This window comes from Curcuma longa, chromosome 8, assembly GCF_044706935.1.
Source record: "Curcuma longa cultivar G26 ecotype Majalengka, Jawa Barat chromosome 8, ITB_CL_G26_1.1, whole genome shotgun sequence".
NCBI lineage: Eukaryota > Viridiplantae > Streptophyta > Magnoliopsida > Zingiberales > Zingiberaceae > Curcuma > Curcuma longa.
The window spans coordinates 5,635,037-5,654,853 of NC_133868.1; the positions used below are offsets into that span (position 1 = coordinate 5,635,037).

Genomic DNA, 19,817 nt, shown 5'->3' on the forward strand with positions numbered 1-19,817 from the left:
GCCGAAAGTGGCAGGGGTCGGTTGTGTCGTGTATGGGATCGCGCAACACAGGTCGCGCAGAATATCATATCTACATTTTATAAGTGTTGTTAAAATACATCCAAAGATTCATTACTATCGTTTCTTTCTGAGTGTTAATCATTCACCTTTTATTCACGTTGATATTTTTATTAACGAGGAAGAAATATATTTAGGTTTGGATAAATATATTTTGTTCGTTTTAAATATTAAAATTTTCTCTCAAAAATATTATTTATATTTAGGTCTCAAGGAAGAGGAGAATTAGAAGAAATCGATGAGTAGAGTGGGAGATCCACAAGGATCGGTCATGCATTAAATTAGAGCATCGACTGTCGTACTTAGTATTTGTAGTCTTTGACGTACAAGCTCTCGGAGGCGGCGGCGTCGACGGCGGGGGCAGTGTACTTTCCGAGCGTGGCCTCGGAGTTGGCCTTGCAGCGGGTGAGGAAGGCCGACTGCGCCGCCGCCACGGTCCCCGGCTTGCCGGCCCACTTCTTGATGGTGCTCTGCTGCAACGCTCGGCCGAAGGAGAAGGACAGCGTCCATGGCTTTAAGACGTGTAGCTTGTTCATCGCGTTCAGGTTCTGCGTCGCCTCCTCCTCGTTCTGCCCTCCCCACAGGAAAACCACCCCCGGCACCGCCGGTGGCACCGTCCGCCGCAGTGCAGCCACCGTGTACTCGGCCACCACCTCCGGCGCCACCTGCAAAACAGAGGCTTTAGAATTCCTTGCTAAAGCTCAACTAATGCCATACGAAATAAGCGAAAGGATATCGCTACCTTTGGACTGTCGGAGCCGGGGGTGACCATGTTGGGCTTGAGGAGGGTGCCCTCGAGGAGGACGTGGCGGTCGTTCAAGGCCTTGTAGACTGCGGCGAGCACCCGCTCAGTGACGGCGGCGCATGTGGCGATGTCGTGACCTCCGTCGGTGAGTATCTCCGGCTCCACTATGGGAACGAGGCGGTTCTCCTGGCAGACGATCGCGTAGCTAGCGCGCCAGCCCCTGCAGGGCGTTCTGCTGCACTGCCAGCTCCGACGGCTCGACTGCGGTGGGTCCGATCTTGAGCACCGCCCGCCACTTGGCGAACCGGGCGCCAGCTGCGTAGTACTTGGCGCAGCAGGCGGCGAGGCCGTCGCGGCCCTGCGTGGTGGTTCCGGCCAGCTCCACTTAATAACCCACTACATAAGAAGGTTCAATACTGTCTCAAACGATTTGAATGAAAAAAATAAATCATAAAAGACTTCGCTTTAACTTAATAACCCAGGTGAGACAGTCAACGAAGTATTTTGCATCTATTAAAAATCAACCCTAAATCTTATCATGCTCCCATGCAAGAACCTTTTGAGCCGGCCCATGGAAGCTTCACTGTGCCGAATTATGCTCAATTATATGCTACAAATATCTGTTCTGCAAAATGGATCCGCCACCTTAACGGCCCCACATGGCCGATCTCACGACCATCTATGAAGAAGTAAATCGAGAAAGTACAATTGATTACGACGCAGAAAGGTATTGCCTGACTTCGCCAGAATTCGAACCCTTATCCTCTTCTACAAGTCTGCTGTATCGTAACCAACTCACCTATGCCCCGAGGACTTATATACTACAAATATCTGGAATGCATGGATGGTGGTTATAATTATGCCTCACATTACAGATTCTTAAAATATAACTTGAAATGTCCTGCTAAATTGACCAACATCACTTCTACATTTGTTCTTTCCAAAAAAAAAATCAACATTTAATTTACATCGAGGCAGTGGAAAGAATGAAAATTCCCTAGCTTAGAAATTCTTAGCATCTAATGTTTTATAACCTCATCTCAGGTGGCTGATGCAAATACAGGTAAAGTGCGTTTCATCACTCGTAATATCCTCCTAGTAACATAAAAACACCAACCAAAAATAAAAAGCAAGCAACTGGCAAAGAATGAGGAGGAAACAAGTCAGTATCAGTCACAAGTATCGCAAACTGTGAAAGTTTATTGTCTCCGAACCCTGAAGCCTTGCCATGGAGGTTGGCCATCCTTGAGATAAATATATATATCCACTCTTTTCACTCAGGATAATCTTGAATGAACCTTGTAGCGCAGATAATTGGGCTGTGGCCAATGTAGCTTATGTTTGAATCCTTCAATAATTATTGGTCCAATTTATCTGTGCGCGTTGTGGCTGTTGATAAACACCAGCAGGGGAGTTCAGAATTTCAGCAGCTGCCCCAGCAACTGTGTGCGACTGCTGAAGCAAGGGGTGAATGGAGCTAGCAACTGTCTGCGTAGGTGGGAAGACACCACTGAAGGCACCAGGGCCAGCTTGTGTTGGTGGAAAGTTCATGGGTTGTCCCTGGGGAATGTTGTAGAAAGAGCTGGCCTGAAGGGAAGTAATCTCTCGTCCAACTGTAGGAATCCAGACAGATGAGCCTTCACTCTGCTTTCACAACAAAAGTAAAATGAATGATCAAAGATATATTTATGTATGCATATTGAATGTAATCATGCACATAAAAAAGGAACATGACACCTTAATAGTTATCTGTCACACAAATACTACACATGCCAACCTGTACATGTATCATCTATGATCAAAATAAAGGGTGCAAATATAATCATGATGAAACAGGTCTTCTCAAATACAGGCATCTTAGTCAATTTTAGTGTCGATGAACCAATGGGCTAGATAATAACACAGGTTTCATCATCTCAGATACATACATAGAAAAAGCAGGAATTAAGATAGCATCCAATGTTGATTTTTTATCAAAAGAACACACCATCCCTCTGTAAAATAACATAATTGTCCTCCACAATACATTAACAATTTATTCCCATTATTATCTCTCTCTTATTTTTTCCCACCAAACACAACATGAATATTAAATCCTAAATTTTAAGAGGTCATAACTTTTGATTCGGGCTAAATCACAGGACACACAATATATCAAGTTGTGTTGTAAATCTTTGAACGAGCTTCAATTTGATATATTGTGCGCGTCCTGTGATTCAAGCCGAGTCAAAATAACATGACATCTCAAAATCGTTTAGAGTTTAACATTCACGATTCTGTAACAGTTACAATTTTAGGGTTTAGAGATCTACAACTAGTTACAAAATAGAAACCCGTAACGGTTAGGTTTTTAGGTTAAAAAACATCATTTAAATCCTTCAAATAATTTTAGCCTTAATGTTTTTCCATGTTGTAGCAGCTACGAAACTGTAGCTGCTACAACTGCGTGGCAGCTCAATTGTAGTAACTACGAATTAATAGCTGTTACAACGTATCGATTTAGACAGGAGAAAATAGGAGAGAGATAATAATAAGAATAAATTATTACTGTATATTAGAAAATAATTGTGTCATTTTATAAAGATGAAGTGCCCTTTTGATAAAAAAAAAATCAACATGGGAGCTATCTTGATGATTCCAAATCCCAAAAAAAAAGGTGCTCTTTTGACTTTTGTCATAGAAAAATCAACATGCATTGTTTAGCAATGGTCAAAAGTTGAGTTTCTCAAGGAACCCCATTTAAGTCACCGTGTGTGATGGAAGGATTATTGTCAACTTACAAGCCTAGAATTGAACTAACCACAACAAACAAAAGTGAGCCTGGTTCTAGGGATAAGTCCTTGTCATCACTAAGAAAATGATGTGCAAGGCTTCAAGAACAACCAGAGTAATACTAGGGTGGATGAGATCAAAAGCAAGTCATAAAGAAAAACCATACATAAACCCAATAAACCTTACTTGCAATGAAGGGTGTAATTAAAAAATCAAGGCCATACTTGTCTTTGCGACATTCTTGACCCGAGACATAAAGCTTGGCTTACAAAATTTGAAGGGCAGGAATATAAGATAAGTTATAAGAACAAACTACCATTTTTCACTTCATATAAACATGTGTTCTATTATAAATGTGATGAGCAATCTCACATCATTCCCACCTCGGATGCTTATATGAGCTTCGATAAACCTTGACCACATACCAACAAAATATACGTTGCTAATAGGTAAACCCACCTTAACAAGCTTAACTATATGTGAAGTTCCACATACATACATCTTTATCAACTACATCAAAGAAATATGTAACACCAGTTAAGATCTATGACATACATTTGCCTGTTCTTCTAATGCTTCAGATATCAGAAGATTTCAAATTCTTTTTTACATTTTTTGATGGTCAAGAATCTACAATTCAGCAAGTTAAAATGGGCCTGAAAAGATTAAAAAAATTCCATGTTGACAAAGAAATTGAACCTATTAAAAGATATAAAAATATAATATCATTCAAAGAAACACCGAGTAAATTGCGTTTTACATTTTACATTTTCTAAAATGTTCAATAAATTTGTGTATATCGCTCAACTGCAAATTGCCTAATATATCTTTGAAGCAATTACATTTTCTGAAAGGCCTCCATGATTTTCAAACACATCACCAGATTGCTTCCATTATCTTAATTCCAAGTGTTTCAACATAGAACATCCAATCATATCTTTGAGCTTAGGTAGAGTGGCAAAAACCAATAACTGAGATTAGAAGCTAAGATTTGAGCAATAATAGAAAGATTCCCATTTAGCATTATGATCCTACACCTGATATAAATTTCTTTAAACTAATCCTGAACTGCAAGGTTTACATTACATTATTCACAGTAGCAGCAGATTAGGAATCTGATTTGAACATATTAACAAAGCTCATAAAATCAAAATAATGTGCCTGTACAAAAGCGAACAAAGTACCTGCTGTCCAGAGTTGTAGACACCATTATCCTTAAACTGGGATGATGCAAGATCCTCATTGGCAGTTGAGTTTCCGGTGCTAACAACAGGACCAGAATTATATCCAGCTTGGGTTGAGTTATATGCTCCATAAACAGCTGGTAATCCAACAATAGTTGGATTCACAGCGTTAGAACCGAGTTTGTACTGGGGAAGAGAGTACTTGACTGCAGCGGCCGGAGTTGCAGCTCCAGGGTTTGAATACATGCTGCCAGTGGGAGGTTGATGAGGGAATGCAGTGCCACTCAAGAAATGGTGAACTTGTGGAGATGCATAGAAAGGTGGGTAAATTTGACTGTAGGGAATGTAGTTGGGAGGGTAATGAGATATATGGAATCCAGCAGGTTGGCGGAATAAAGGAACTGGCTGTTGAGGAGCAAGAGAACCCTGCAAAGTGCCTGCAGCTTGAGTTCCAAGTGTTGAACCAACCGTCGATAGCACAGCTGAGTTAGTATTCTGGAACAGGGAAAAAATAGAGAATGAATCAGAATCCTTATCAGATGTAAATATTATCATGCTGATAATCTGAACAAGATATTTTTTGATAAATGATCATATATATCAATAATCAAGACAAAAAGGGTGAGTTCTGGCCAACGTCTAAATTACCAATCCAATTCCAATCTTCATGATATGTAAGACCAGCACATAGAGTTTATTGTCCATACTGGAATTGGGAGATTCACCTACCCATCCTCAGTTGGACCAGTAAAACTCAATCCTATCTGGTCATAGTCATGAAAATGGATACCAACTGATCACTAAATGGAAGCTCTACTAGCCTAAGTTTGCCAACAAAGTGGAATTACAACTAATGGGGTTGGACGCCACCTAGGCGCTTTTGTGAAAAATCAGATGATCCAATTGCATCGCATGAAACCAGGGTAACTTGTCAAGGACTGGCCAAAAGTCCAACATATGAGAAAACTTGTCTTTTGCTCAAAATTCTAAAATTAACATAATTGTTGTAATGCGCACACCACCATGTCATTGGACGAGCAGTAGTTTGGAAAGATATATCATGCTTAACAATTTAATGCTACAGCAGATTAATAATTTTTATTTATATTTGTTGTTCCTTGATGCAGGTGTCATAGAGGACGTGAATCCCTCCGGGATAAAGGTCAAGAGTCAAGCGAAGATCAAGGTCCAGACCGATATGGCAAGACGGGTCAACATGGACCCGATCCCACTAAAGTGAGATATCTGTCACCTCGAGCTCAAACTGTACTTCAGGTTCAGCATGGGCTCAATCTTGGCTCCCACTTGGGCACCCGAAACCATCTCGTCTCGGCCATCCCGACCCCGCACCTCATCTCGACCATCTCTGTCGTCTCGTCTCGGCCCGGCCAGCCTCGATCGTCTCATCTCGGCCAGCCTTGTCTCGACCATCTTTGTCATCTTATCTCGGCCAACTTCGTCTTGACATCTCAGTCGTCTCGTCTCGGCCAACCTCGTCTCGACCATCTCTGTCGGCTCGTCTCGGCCAGCCTCGTCTCGACTATCTCTGTCGTCTTGTCTTGGCCAGCCTTGTCTCGGCAGCTCGATCGTCTCGTCTCGGCCATCTTGGTCTCAAATCTCGTCTCAACTACTCCGCCTCAGCTGACTACATCCTGGGCTTCACCTTCACATCTTCTGTTAACTGCTATCTTGCATGACCTACTAAAGGGGAACTCGAATATTTTCACAGACACGCGGCAGTCCAAGAATGAACAGACGATTACAAGGTTGTTAGACCCAATCCCCTCAGATACCCCTTTTTCTGCACATAAGGTCAAAAAGAAACGGCTGTCGGATCTAGTCCCTTTTGCAGGTTGCTATAAGGGCGCTTTCCCATCCGACATGGAGATGCCTTGAGTCGGCTATAAAATGTCTAACCCACAGCCTTATTCCACGTTCCACTCTGAAAACTCTGTTAGTATTATCTTCTTTTTTGTCAACATTTCATCACTCTCTGTAAAATCCTAACTTGAGCGTCGACATAGCCTGTCGGGACTTTCCGGCACCAGTCTTCTCTCCTTGAAGTGTGTTTCAGATCCTCGTCGTCTCTCGTGTCCTAGCTCATCCAAGAGACCGCACACGTCGAACTGTTCGTTGACTAGTAGCTTGACTAGCAGTATTTGGCTGGAACATTCCTAATTGATTTATTATCTACACTTTAGCAAGATTTGTCATGTTTGATAATTTATGTCATCATATTTAAAATGCATGACAGTAATTCCTGTAGATTTGTTTTATGCTGGATTTTAGTTGGATTACATGTGATGTCATATGTCTTACTTGGTTTTATTGTATGACTTAAAAGTTTGCGCTTTTAACTTTTGAATGCATGGGGAAAAAATTAATTCACATAGTTTTGTGCAGTCTGACAGTTTCACAGTACCAACTGATGAACTAGTAACCTAAATCTCAACTGATCCAATCTCTGGTCCATTTATTTTTACTATATAATAGACAGTGCATATGGAGTCTTAAACACGGGCACTAGAGAAAGAACATAAAGGATCAGTGGCTAACTTCTCAACAGCAAACTGTTCAGAAAAAGGAAAAATTGTATTAGCAAAGTTACCTAGAAACACTTGCTCATAATAGATTATCAAATGTAGCGCATGTAACATAGTTCAAAGGATATGCCCATTCTATTACCAAAGAAAATAGGTAAAGTGCAAACCTCTTGAGAAGCCTGTCCAGTATGAGCAGGCAGAACAGCAACATTCCCATTATACCTAGCAGATACTCCAGATGCAAAAAAAGGAGAGATTCGGCCATCAGCATCAGGGGTTGGACGATAAAACGGAGTGTAGTAATTAGCAGATGGATCATATGATTGCTGAACCTGCATTAAAAAACATCCAATTAGGTTTACACAAGTTTTAGAAAGACAAATCTACCTATATGTGAAAAATTGAAGCAAATTCATAATTCTTATTCTCATACATCCGGAGTAAGAACACTCATTTTGAACCAAATTTTGTATTTTAATCCAAAATAAGTTGATATAGTTCAAACTGATTGCAGTGTTAAAGAACCAGATAGCCCATTAAGTTCTCTCTCCAATCAAATCTACACCATATCATCAGAAAAGGAAACATAAATTTAGGAGCAAAAGACAGTTCTTTTAGAGGATGGAGAAGCTTCCTCAAGAGATTAAGATCAACAATCATTAGTTTTAAAGACAAATTAGAAATAGTTAGAAAACAAGGGATCAAATAATTAATACTTGCATAATTCCATCCAAAACCAAGACTTCTGCAAGTGACTAAGTGATTTAACTTTGAACATACTTATCTCTTCTCCTCCCTCTTGAAGATATTTTGGTTTATTATCCCTGTGACAAAAGTTTCTAGTTTGTTCAAGGTTGGTTGTGATGCATTAGAAATAGGAATAAGCTCGCCTTAAGGAAAGAACACTGATACATTATAACAACAACCAAGTCTTATCCCACTAGGTGGGGTCAACTAAAGAACACGGATACATTCTTTAGTAAAAAATCAAGGATACTAGAAAAATACAATTACTCAACCTAACACAGTTTTAGCCAACCACTGAACATTTGCAGTTTTACTCGTTGTCAACTGAGCAAAGCGAATTACATTCATGATGAACCAAACTTAATCCAATCACAAAAAACAAAATAAAAAAAGTTATTTAGTGCCAAACACAACTGTGAGATCGCCGACTAAGGCACACAATTACCTACATGCTGCATCAGCATGACTCCTAGGAGCAGCATGGACAGATCATTCTTCACATTTGATTGTAGCCTTACTCTTTACTTGTTTTCCGTTATAATCTTGTTTCAAATATCTGTATTCTATAGTCACTTGGCCAACAAAATATTTCATGTGGCCACTTGGGAACCTCCTGCCTAACTTTCACAAAGTCTTATGGAAAGGAGATGGATGACCATGAGGTTTTGAGAAAACAATTGCTTTTGGTGAACTTGCAAAGAGCCTGCATGAACTATTAGAAGCAATATTCCCAAGACAGATTTACTTGGTGTCGATAAATATATTAGTCAGAACCAATATTCTCTTGTTTCACGTCTTTAAACAAGCCAGTGACATCCAGCACCCAGCAAGGCTAAAAATGTTGGTTTGAACTTTGTTGCAAATGGAGGAACTTGCAGCTAGGTGATTGCGTATGAAGCAAGGGAGTGAACTTAAAGTAGACAGTAACACAATGACAACCCTCCACATTCACAGAAATCATATGAAATCCAGGTTGGCCAATGCGAACATGACTCAATGAAATAAGACTTAATTGCTCTTGGTTGTTGTTGTTGCAAAGAAAGTTGTGAGGTTCACGAAAGTATCCAAAAGATAGATTCTCATGAAAAGAAAGGGTAAACCAAGGTTCGAAATTGAGCTGAGCCGATGCTTTGGACTTTGATATCATTTCGGTATCATGCCAACATTCCGATATATGATGCCAATAGTAAATTGGAGGTGAAAAGAGGAAAGAGATAAAGATGAAAAAGATAAAGATAAAACAACTATAGTTAAACTCAATATTTGGTTTCCAAATGCTACGATTTTGACATAATATTATCTCAATATTAGCATGTCAAAAGTTGTCGAGTGTTACATGAAATGATACCAATCGACATTATTGGCACAACGACACAGGAGACATTGTCTCAGTACCAAGTAGTATCCAATTTTGATAATTTATATATGAGACAAGTCTTAACAAAGATTCACATTTGCAAATTGAAGATACCAAGGATTTAGCCACTACCTAATTAGTTCCTTCAATGATCAATGCTATTGATTATAATCATACAATTGTCAAAAGAGAATAAGGTTAAATAAAACAACTTCCATCAAAACATACAGCTCAAGTGACCAATATAAAGATTGCAGTTTGTCATCATACCAGTAAACTTGGGAGATGTGAGGTATCAAGCGCCTGGGGTTCTGAGGTTTCAACTGGTGCAAGTTGGCTCCCAAGCTGTAATACCAATCCTTCGGGTGGATAGGATGGTGCAAATTCAACAACAAAATTCTGAGGAACTTCTGGAGCCAAACTAACTTCTTGGTTGGGTTGGTTGTATTCTGCTGCAATTGATGTGCTACTGGAAACAACAATTTCCTTCATTAAATAACTATCATGATCATGTTCAGAGGATTGAGGGTGCTCAGGAAAGTCATCATCTTTGGTATCTGAGAATGTTTCATTGTTGCTGAATCATAGGAAGCAAAAAGAGAGGCAAATTTAGTAGCAAAATTGATATACCTAACCAAGCCAAAAGGTTTATTTCAATTGCAGAAGTATCACAAAAGTGTTGTGTTTATAAACCCTTATTGTCAAGCAGTTGATAAGCAAGGAACACATAATGACTTGAACCATTGCAAGATCACCATCAAAAAGATATAACGATATGGTGCAAATGTATTATTTTCAGTATTTAAAGCTTCATCCAATGATGTATGGAAATTATGACATGTTAAATGGGCTTAGTTGATAACTTCTATGAGTTCAATTTATTACATTAAAAAAAAATGTGTTAGTGTCATAAACTCAGCATTTCATGATTCAACACAAGCAAAGTGAAGAGATATAAGAACAACTCATATGCAGATGAAATTAGCAAAATAGTGCAACTAATTTATAGGACCTTAAAGAATGGTGTTCAACAGTTTCATCAGTCTCATGAGATGGTTCATAGTGTAGTTCCTCGACATCATCTCTGGAAGGGTCCTTGGACACAAGCACATTCAACTGAAAATTGGCATCAAAACTTCCAAAACTCAAACCATGTCTTTGTGCCTCAGGAACATGGAGATGGTCTGGAATAATCACATGCTTTCTGTCAGATAGCTTCAATTTCTCTACCTTCTCTTCTAGATTTACAGCGTCTTCTTCTGAAGCCACTGAATGAGAGGCTGGCAATGACTGGGAAACAGCTTCAGTCACTACTGTTACTTCAGGTGTATCATTTGTCTCAGATGCCTTAGCAGGGTTCACAAGTACTGACTTTGGTTTCCACTCTTTGTTAGGATGAGATGCTGAGTAGAAAGTTAATCAGTTAGTCTACTTTAGATTTTGCGAAGTTAAGTATTAAATTAGAACTCAAACTTAAAATTACATAATTGCCATATGTCGTAATAGACAATTCGGGTATGATGCTCAGACCAGATGAACCAAGAATTGCTCCATCACACATATGTCAAATCTATTGCATGAGTAGCATTGTAAGTACAAATGTATACAATACAAAATTCCAAGGAATCCAAATATCTGAACAGATAGTGGAATCATGGAAGCAAAAAGGGCAAAACTTTCCCAAGTGAACATTGAGATAAAACAGGGATAAGCATAACTTCAGAAAAATGGGAAGAAATATTTCATCAGCCATCCATGCTAAATTTTCAAAAGATGTTATTAGAATTTGAAACAAAATGGTTAATTTAAAATTCTCACTTAAAATCATATTCAGGAAATCAAAAGAACTTTCACATATTTTTATTGATTTAGAAAAATCGTATGATAAAGTCTAGACAACTATTATGGTAGAGTCTCTACACAGCTACTATGATGAGATTTAGGGAAAAAAAGGAATATTTAATAATTGATGTGATGAAAGAAATATGTAGTATAATGTTGCTATTAGTGTTAGAGCTATTGGAAATGTGAAAAAAATAATTTTCCTATTATTGTTGATTTACTTCAAGCATTAACTTATATTCTAGATAATCTCCTTAGTGTTTGTTAGTTGCATATGATATTGTCTTAAATGATGAGAGGGACAAGACAATAATTAGATTAAATTTGAAGCTTGACTTGTAAAAAAAATTAAAAAGTAAAGGTTTCAAAGTGTTTTGAAATTTCATTCTACTCACCCATCTATGGGCAACACATGGGCATCTGCTAATGTGGCAAATTGACCCAACATTTATTTTAAAAAAAAAAACAGGTTTAGGGTTTGGGATTTTAGGGTTTAGAGATGAGATTTTGCCCAAATCTGATTTTCAATTCTCACCTAAAGGAAGTGAGAATTTAAAAAAAAAATCATTTTAATAACAAATGCCCATGGGTTGCCCATAGATGGGCGAGTAGGGTAACCGGACTATATATATTTATCTATTTCCATTAATAGTGAAATTGCAATTGCAACCATGATTGTCATTGTTGCCTCCCCTTCCTCATCCTTGGAGAACTCGTAAAAGTCCTCTCTAACCACCTCCAACCATCATCCGCTAATGTGGTCTTCTATAACTCACCACTCGTTGGACCTAAGGTATGCATTAAGCTTAAGGTCTGCCTCTGGTCCTCTCCTCTTGACCCCGTGGTTATTCCAGCATGGCCAACACAATAATAAAACTAACACAATGCTTACACCATGTGTTAATATGCACCTGTTCCACCAAAAGAGAATGTATCGGCCATGTGAGGCAGCACAGCTTGATACTTCAAAGCTTGATTTCAAGATTAACAAAATAAAAGGTGAATATATGAAATAGTTCGATAACAAAACAATAGAATAGTTAGGATGAATGGGCATAAAATCTTAGTAACTTTTAGGTATTTAGGCTCTATTATTCGATAAGAAATATAGGGGTATATTAATGAAGATATAATAAAAAGGATATTGAATGGATGGTCCAGAAGAAGAGTAGTTTCATGATTTTTGTGATCATCATGTCCCCATAGGCTGAAAGGAAATTTTCATATTCTAAGAATATGGTTGACTCACCATATTATATAAATCAAAGTGTTGGGTCATTATCTACACATACAAAAAGCAAAGATGAAAATATTAAGATAAATGTGTGTAGTAGGAGAAAGAATAAAATAAAAATATATATAGAAGAGCTCAAATAATTGAGATAAATGTAGTCTCGCTATTGTTTCAAAGGTAATGAAATTCACTAAGGAACTGATTCCTTACCAGCAAAAAAACAACAAACAGATTGACCAAAGGATGTTTGAGACATAGGGCATTGCAGCTTCATATACTGTTGGTTTTAAAATGCAGAAAATCAATGAGAAAGGAATTGAAAGCAACAAGCAAGCATCAACTGTGTTGCAAATTAGTATTAAGAATGATAAGCATTGGCTTTGAGTTTCTTTTGGAATGCATGATAGAATTCAAGAAAAAAAATTGAAGAAAGTTTCAAGCACAAGAAATCGGTAAAAGATCCCATTGATCAGCCCCAAATTGGAAGGATCAACAAGAAATCTTCTCTAGGAAACAGTCAATCTTGGATGTGCTGATTGCAAAGAACAGGAACTAGTCTTACTCTGATTTATCTTCAATTTCTTCCTCTACTTTTTCCCTGCTCTTCCTTACCCTCCTTGTCTTCTTCATCTTCCTCCCCCTCATGATTGGTACCAAATTACACCAACTCATACATGCTGACAATCTGGAACTGATATGATTTCATTTCAGCCAGTGATAGTAACATGCATGGGAGCCAGATCTTATAGTTAAGAGTTTAATTTACACAAATCCTAGTGATAAAGCTAACAAAGGGTCAGAAAATAAACATGGAGCACAATAGTTTTTGCTAGAATCACACAGTCAGAATGACTACATATATGAGTTAATCTACTAAAATTCTAGTGTATGCAGCAAACAAGGGTCAGATAATAAACATGTGCCAGAATGGTTTTTACTAGAATCACTCAATCAGAATGACTACATAGATAAGGCAGGTACAGAAAACGTTTTCAGGTCTACCTTTCTGAAAACCACTCAGATGTTGAAAGCGACTGCTGTAAGTAGATGATTGCCTACTGCCATTAGCCCCAGGGAAAGATGAAGATGTGACTTGGAATTTTTCAGTGGATACATTTGTTCCTGATCCATGTGACTTTCTCTGTAGCAAGCTCATGTCAGAACAAACTTCAACCAATATTTGATCCTAATAAGTTGATTGCAGCCTAACTATAGCTTGTGTCAACATCAGAGCATTGAGTCCTGGTTACCTGTTTTATAGTTCCTGACTGAGAAGAGCTGTATGTATCAATAGATGGTACCACCACTGGCCTGTTTGAAGAGAATTGGTCTATATCTCGTGCTAATTGTCCAGATGCAGAACCACCTTTTACACCTTTGGGAGGTAATCTCGAATTTGCAGTCTTAGTGTTTATAGCATCATATGCTTCTTCCAACAGAATGCCATTAACACCAGATAAATGGGATAACTGAGATGACACAGGATGTTCTGCATTGCTGAGACCATTGGCAACAACAGAAACAGAGCTGAAAAGTTACAGTTATTACAAAGAATATTCAAGGTCAAATATATTGCAATCATACTAGTCAAATCTAAAAAAAGAAGAATTACTCATTGAAATTGACGATATGTCGATATGCAATTTTCATACTTCAGTTTTTGCTATTTTGCATCATATTAGTAGAAAAAGGTTGCAGCTAACCATTCCAAAGATTTTGATTTTTCTCTAACTACATATCTTTTGATCACATGTTATCCTTGTTATACAAATGAAAATTGTCCAACTGAAACATCCAGTTCACAAAGTAAATGCAAATGAAAAAGTGCAAAGGCTGTTCCAGTAAGCTACCTAATTCCAGTATATGAAGGTTGTTCTAACTTTCAATAACTAAAACACGTGAAACTCAGATACCATAATAGCAAACTCAGGATTGTGGTAGAGGATAAGCTCTCTATATGAATGAGGTTTCCCTCAATCTCATTAGTGTTAACCAGAGAATCACAAGCATGACTTCCTTAATAAAAAAGTAGTTCACAGTTTTGACACCTGAACTTACTACAGAATACAATAACGTACTGGCTGCACTCCCAACTACCAACTAACTAAAGAAAGACAAATCTCCACCATAAAGTGCAAAATTGTATTGCTGTAACAATGATATCCACATCTAGCAGTAGACCAGCTATGGTAGGTATTCACTTGCCCATGAAAACTAACCATCCAGAATAATTTGATCCAATCTACAAATTCTACTCAAGTATAATTAAAAAGTGTCTTCGAGGAACCACTTCAACATATTAAATTTTTATCTCCACTCAGTTTTCAGCTTCTATATAATATACAAGGGTTGAAACCAATCATACTAATTATAGTTGTCAAACAAGTAAAGACTAAGTCTACCAAATCATAATAATGGCCAAAATTATCATTAACCAAAAGGATAAAATAAGAAAGCCCAAACAGCTGACTTTACAACTTCAGCCTCTTAATTTTTAGCTTTCCCTTCATCATTATTAATGTTTCCAATATTTTTTATGCCATTTCTTATTTTCTTAACCTTAATTTTGAGCTACTGTACCAGAAAAATTAAATAATGAACAATGAGCCAATACCAAATATATTGTATTGCATGTCACAAATATATATAGTCTGTGGCAATGTGGCTTGATCGACTAAAGCATACATCTTAGCCTCCCAACTTTTATCTAAGCTCCAAGAGCCTTTGTTCTTTAGTACAAGTACATCTTGGGCGTTCAGCATGTTTTGGCAACAATCACTAATTCCAAAGACATCAAACAATCTCAATATGTCATTCAATTATGTCAAAATAATGGAGAGTTGCATCATTTTCAGATTTGATAAAATAATTACTAAAGGAAAGTATAAAAAGGTTAAAACACACCTGTTCTTTTAGCTTGTACTAGTTAGGTGCACACATAATTTTCTCTCAACCCCAATAAATAAAAAAACAAAAAGGAGAACTCAAAGTGTAAAAGATTACAGTATCTTTAAGGAAAACAACTCAGCATGAAGGGAAATAACAATATCTAAGTTCTTCCATAATGAATAACAAATGAATTAGCTACATTAAGCTACAAACAGATCCAGGTTTAATAAGAAAAAAAAAACAAAAAAGCGAACTCAAAAGTGTAAAAAGTTACAGTATCTTTAGGGAAAACAACTCAGCGTAAAGGGAATAATAATATCTAATTAAGTTCTTCCATAATGAATAACAAATGAATTAGCTATATTAAACTCCAAACAGATCCAGATTTAATACGTACACTTGAGGAATCCTTTGAAAATGATGAATGAATGGTAAACACAAGTTGATACAGACACAATTAATAGGTGTCCATCCTATGTAATGAAACAGAACATCTTATATTATTGTAGGTATCACTGCAACAACAAAATAATACATGATCCTACCTTAACAGAGAATTAATCTCCGCCCAAAAGAAGAAAAAAATCCAACATACCCTGAGAGTGAAATTGCAGATTTATTGCCTGTATCAGGAGTGGTGGAGAATGATGTATTTGCTTTATTTGTGCCTTGATTTAGCCCACTCTCCTTCCCTAATGTTGCATTTCTTCCAGCAGTGGCATCTTGTAAACAATGAAATTTCTGGGGGGTTAATATCCACTAACAGTTTCCAACAATAGCAATTGAATACAATACAATAGCCATTACTTATTTTAGGTATGTTTAAGTTGACCTTAAGGTTCCAACAAATGAATTCAATAAAGATCATTAGGAAAAGCCCAGAATAGCATTATGAAAAGATCATTAGGAAAAGCCCAGAATAGCATTATGAAGAGTAGATGTACAAAAAAGGAAACAGAAAGTAAAATTTGCAAAAAGGCAGGTATTGATAGCATATCTGAATTTATATTGGATGTCTTATAAGGAAAGTTCAGATTCATATTAGTGTAAGATTTCTTTATGAGTAATATCGACCTATCTACTTAATATAAGTTAGACTCTGACTAAGCTAGCAAGACCTTCATATTTAAATGCAAGACACATAGAGACAAACAAGGCAAACAGAAATATAACAGCATGGTGCAAGTAGAACAACATAAAAAAAAGTGAATTCATACCATTAGGCATTGAGTGTGAATAGTTTCCATGACCTCCTCTACCTCCTCGTCTCTGCACCCCAGTCCTCCACCTAAGCTCAGCAGGCTCCCTGACACTCTGGTGAAAATAGCAAAACAAGATGATCGTGAAAAATTCAACAAAAGAGAATATGACATGCTAAAAAACTATAATGCTCAATAATATAAAGGCAAACCACAAAGGATCACCTCCTTTCTCTTGTCGCGCTTGCGTTTAACCTCATGGAAGGTGTCTAAAAAGGAAAAAAAAACAAGCTTGTAATGATCTAGTAGAAAGACAAGGAAATTGAGTAGATAGAATATTAAATGTAGGTACAGAAATATGCACTGACAACGAAATCAAGTAGATACCCATCTGATAAAGCCATGCAGCTATTCTGAAAAATAAAGGACAAGAGACAGAAAATAGGAACCATGTTTAAAATCTTCCATCGTAACAAAATGGCACAGGAAAAATATATCATTCTAGTGAATCATTGAAATCCCATATTGGCATAAACAGTTAACTTGTGTCACATATGCCCATAGCATCATTCAACACCATTAGTCAGTATGCTTTGACACACATCAAGATGAATTTCAATAACCTTTATTATTTTTTGACTAATTTTTCCAAAATTCCAATGTAATTTATTATCTAATTGTCATATTCATATTTTTAAAAGTAACGAAGAAGAATATTATGAGTAATTCAAATATAATGAAAAGAAAAAAAATCTGAATGAACAAAATAGATCTGTAAACTTAATTTGAATTCATTTCGGTGTAGTTTTACATATGTTGAAGCATAATGGATACTATATAGTACAATAAACTTTACCTCCATTTATTATCTAATTAGTATACTCTTATTTTTACAAGTAAAATAACCAAAAGGGCATTAAAGAAGTGAAAATCCATTTAAATTAGTCTAAGCATGTTTTGATGGATGCCAAATACTAAAACCATACAGAATTGTTCCATTTTGATCAGGGATCAAAAACTCCAATGTATGACATACTCTAAACCTTGAATGAGTCTACTTGTGAAACCAGATACATTCCCTCTTTCATCCAAATAAATGAACCCATAGATCAGCAAAGTGTGCAAGAGTAGATGATATGGGAGACGAGACACTATAGCAAGAGGATAGAAAGCAATTACCCAATTAAACAAATAAAATGTTGATCAAAGCAATGATTTATGCCATTTTGGCCAGTTTTAGCGTGATGGAGGAAAAACAATCTAATATCATTCAATGTCATTCTTGTCTCATTGGAGAGCCCAAACAAGTTGAACAGGATTAATAATGAACCCAATACAAAACTAGTTAATGAGTGGACAGTGAATTCGATTTCTTAAACACAAGAAAAACAATGACTGATCTGTCATAATACGAACCACCAACTTAATGCGGCACCATAAATGCGCAAAACGAATACACAGTCAAGAACCCCCCCCCCCCCCCCCCCCCCCCCCCCCCCAAAAAAAAAAAAAAAAAAAAAAAACCAACAAATCTATCACCCAGCAGATGGGGGGAAAGAAAGGAAAACGGGAAAAGCAAATAATGTTAGAACTAGCTAATTAAATTCTCTAATCTGGATGGCAGAGGCGTCAAAATGGATCGAACTTCAGGATACTCCACGGCACGAACGCTAAGACTTAATTCGCCCAGACACAGCAGTCCTAGCATTCCAAACTACCACATCCCGCGCGTGACCAAAATTTGGAACCATAGAACCGGTGAATGTGAGGGAGCAAACAAGTCAGCAATGAGAGGTAGGAGGGACAGGGGCGACCTTGGAGGAGGAGCTTCTGTGCTGTCTCGTTGGGATCCATGGAGCACTCCTTGAGGGTTGCGTAGACCTCCTCGTCGCTGTGGTTTCCGGCGATCTCCTTGATGTTCTGGATAGTCCGCCGAACCCCAGCGGGGATCGAAACCCTAGCGCCTCCGCCGCTCATCTTGCGATCCAGGGACGGAGGGAAAGCACGCGAGAGAGAGAGAGGGAACGGGGACGACGAGGGGTTTAGGGATAGAAGGAGGAGACGGGAGAAGGGGATAGCGAGCGAGAGAAGGGAGGAGGGAGAATTGAAAGGAACTCTCGCCGCCCTTTTTTGGCCCTTTTATTTCCTTCTCCGATCTTTGGCGAGTTGGGGCAGCGAGAGCGAGTTGGGCAAATTAATTTAAATTTAAGTTTTGAAGGGGCTAGTTATAAATTTGTCGTTGCGTCTAAATGAGTCGAGTTAAATGTTCTTAATCCATGTAAGTCAACTAGTCAAGTCGGTATAAAATTAACAAAGCAGTTAATTATTTTTAATTTGAGTTTATTTAATTATTTAAAATATATATATATCGTTAAATTGTTATTTTTTAAATAAGATATCTAAATTTATTTATTTATTTAATTTTATTTGGGTTATTTTTTATATTGCATAATAAATTTATTTATAAATATTTAATTCATTTATAAATATAACATTGGAAAATTTCAATGAGCTTCTCTTCCTTATTAATGTTGCTGTGTTAATGAAGTTAACACAAAAAACTTATGTACTCTTTTCTCACGGGTGAGCAAGTGCTCGCACCTGTGAGCCTACGGGCCACCACGTGTGCAATGGGCGCTTGTCAGCGCACTTTGCACTTGTGGCAGTGCCTACATGGCACTCAGATGACGTGTCAGACTCACATGTGATGTAGTAGTGCCTATATGACATTCACGTGAACAGAGAGAGATGACTAGACTGCTGACTGGGCGAACAGATGACAACCATTGATTAAAAAGGTGTAATAGATTGGATGTGATGTGATCTGGAGTGTTGGATAGCGAAGAGTCACTATCTGATCGCTAGTGATGATGTTTGATCTGAAACATTAGATCGAATGGATCTATATCTGATGGTCGATGACAAAAGGGAGATTTGAGGGTTGTACTGATAAATGAGATTAAGAGAGGTTATATGAAGGGTTACAATCCTCCAGATCGAACGGTCCAGATCGATCCTGTCCAAAGGTCACACAACCACTCACCTAAAGGGTATTCAACACGATCCTGTCCAAAGGTCACACAACCACTCACCTAAAGGGTATTCAACATCTTCATTTGGTATAAATAAATCTCTCCAGATGCTAAAAAGATCATCGAATTCATCGATTCTTTGTACATTATTCTCATTTTATGCATTCGAAGTCCAAAAAACCTACGATAAGGTTCACAATTTACATCCTCTCTGGA

At 37.6% G+C, this 19,817-nt stretch overlaps 1 protein-coding gene and 1 pseudogene across 3 annotated transcripts; both read right to left on the reverse strand.

The window, feature by feature from the left end:
• Window positions 1-359: 359 nt before the first annotated feature.
• Window positions 360-2,045, reverse strand: LOC141833897 (fructose-bisphosphate aldolase 5, cytosolic-like; annotated as a pseudogene).
• Window positions 1,801-18,726, reverse strand: LOC141833599 (GBF-interacting protein 1-like). 3 transcript variants are annotated; one of them, XM_074721078.1, is made up of 12 exons: window positions 18,384-18,417; window positions 16,938-16,982; window positions 16,795-16,838; window positions 16,588-16,684; window positions 15,966-16,092; window positions 13,732-14,008; window positions 13,484-13,622; window positions 10,418-10,808; window positions 9,676-9,982; window positions 7,469-7,633; window positions 4,759-5,253; window positions 1,801-2,446 (listed from the first exon to the last, which is right to left on the reverse strand). In XM_074721078.1, the coding sequence occupies exons 4-12, from the start codon at window positions 16,595-16,597 to the stop codon at window positions 2,153-2,155; spliced, it is 2,205 nt and encodes a 734-aa protein (XP_074577179.1). In that variant the 5' UTR covers window positions 16,598-16,684; window positions 16,795-16,838; window positions 16,938-16,982; window positions 18,384-18,417; the 3' UTR covers window positions 1,801-2,152. The 3 variants fall into 3 exon arrangements, with proteins under 3 accessions (XP_074577179.1, XP_074577178.1, XP_074577177.1); XM_074721077.1 differs by lacking the exon at window positions 16,938-16,982 and having other exon boundaries at window positions 13,732-13,978; window positions 18,384-18,726; XM_074721076.1 differs by lacking the exon at window positions 16,938-16,982 and having other exon boundaries at window positions 18,384-18,726.
• Window positions 18,727-19,817: the final 1,091 nt, after the last annotated feature.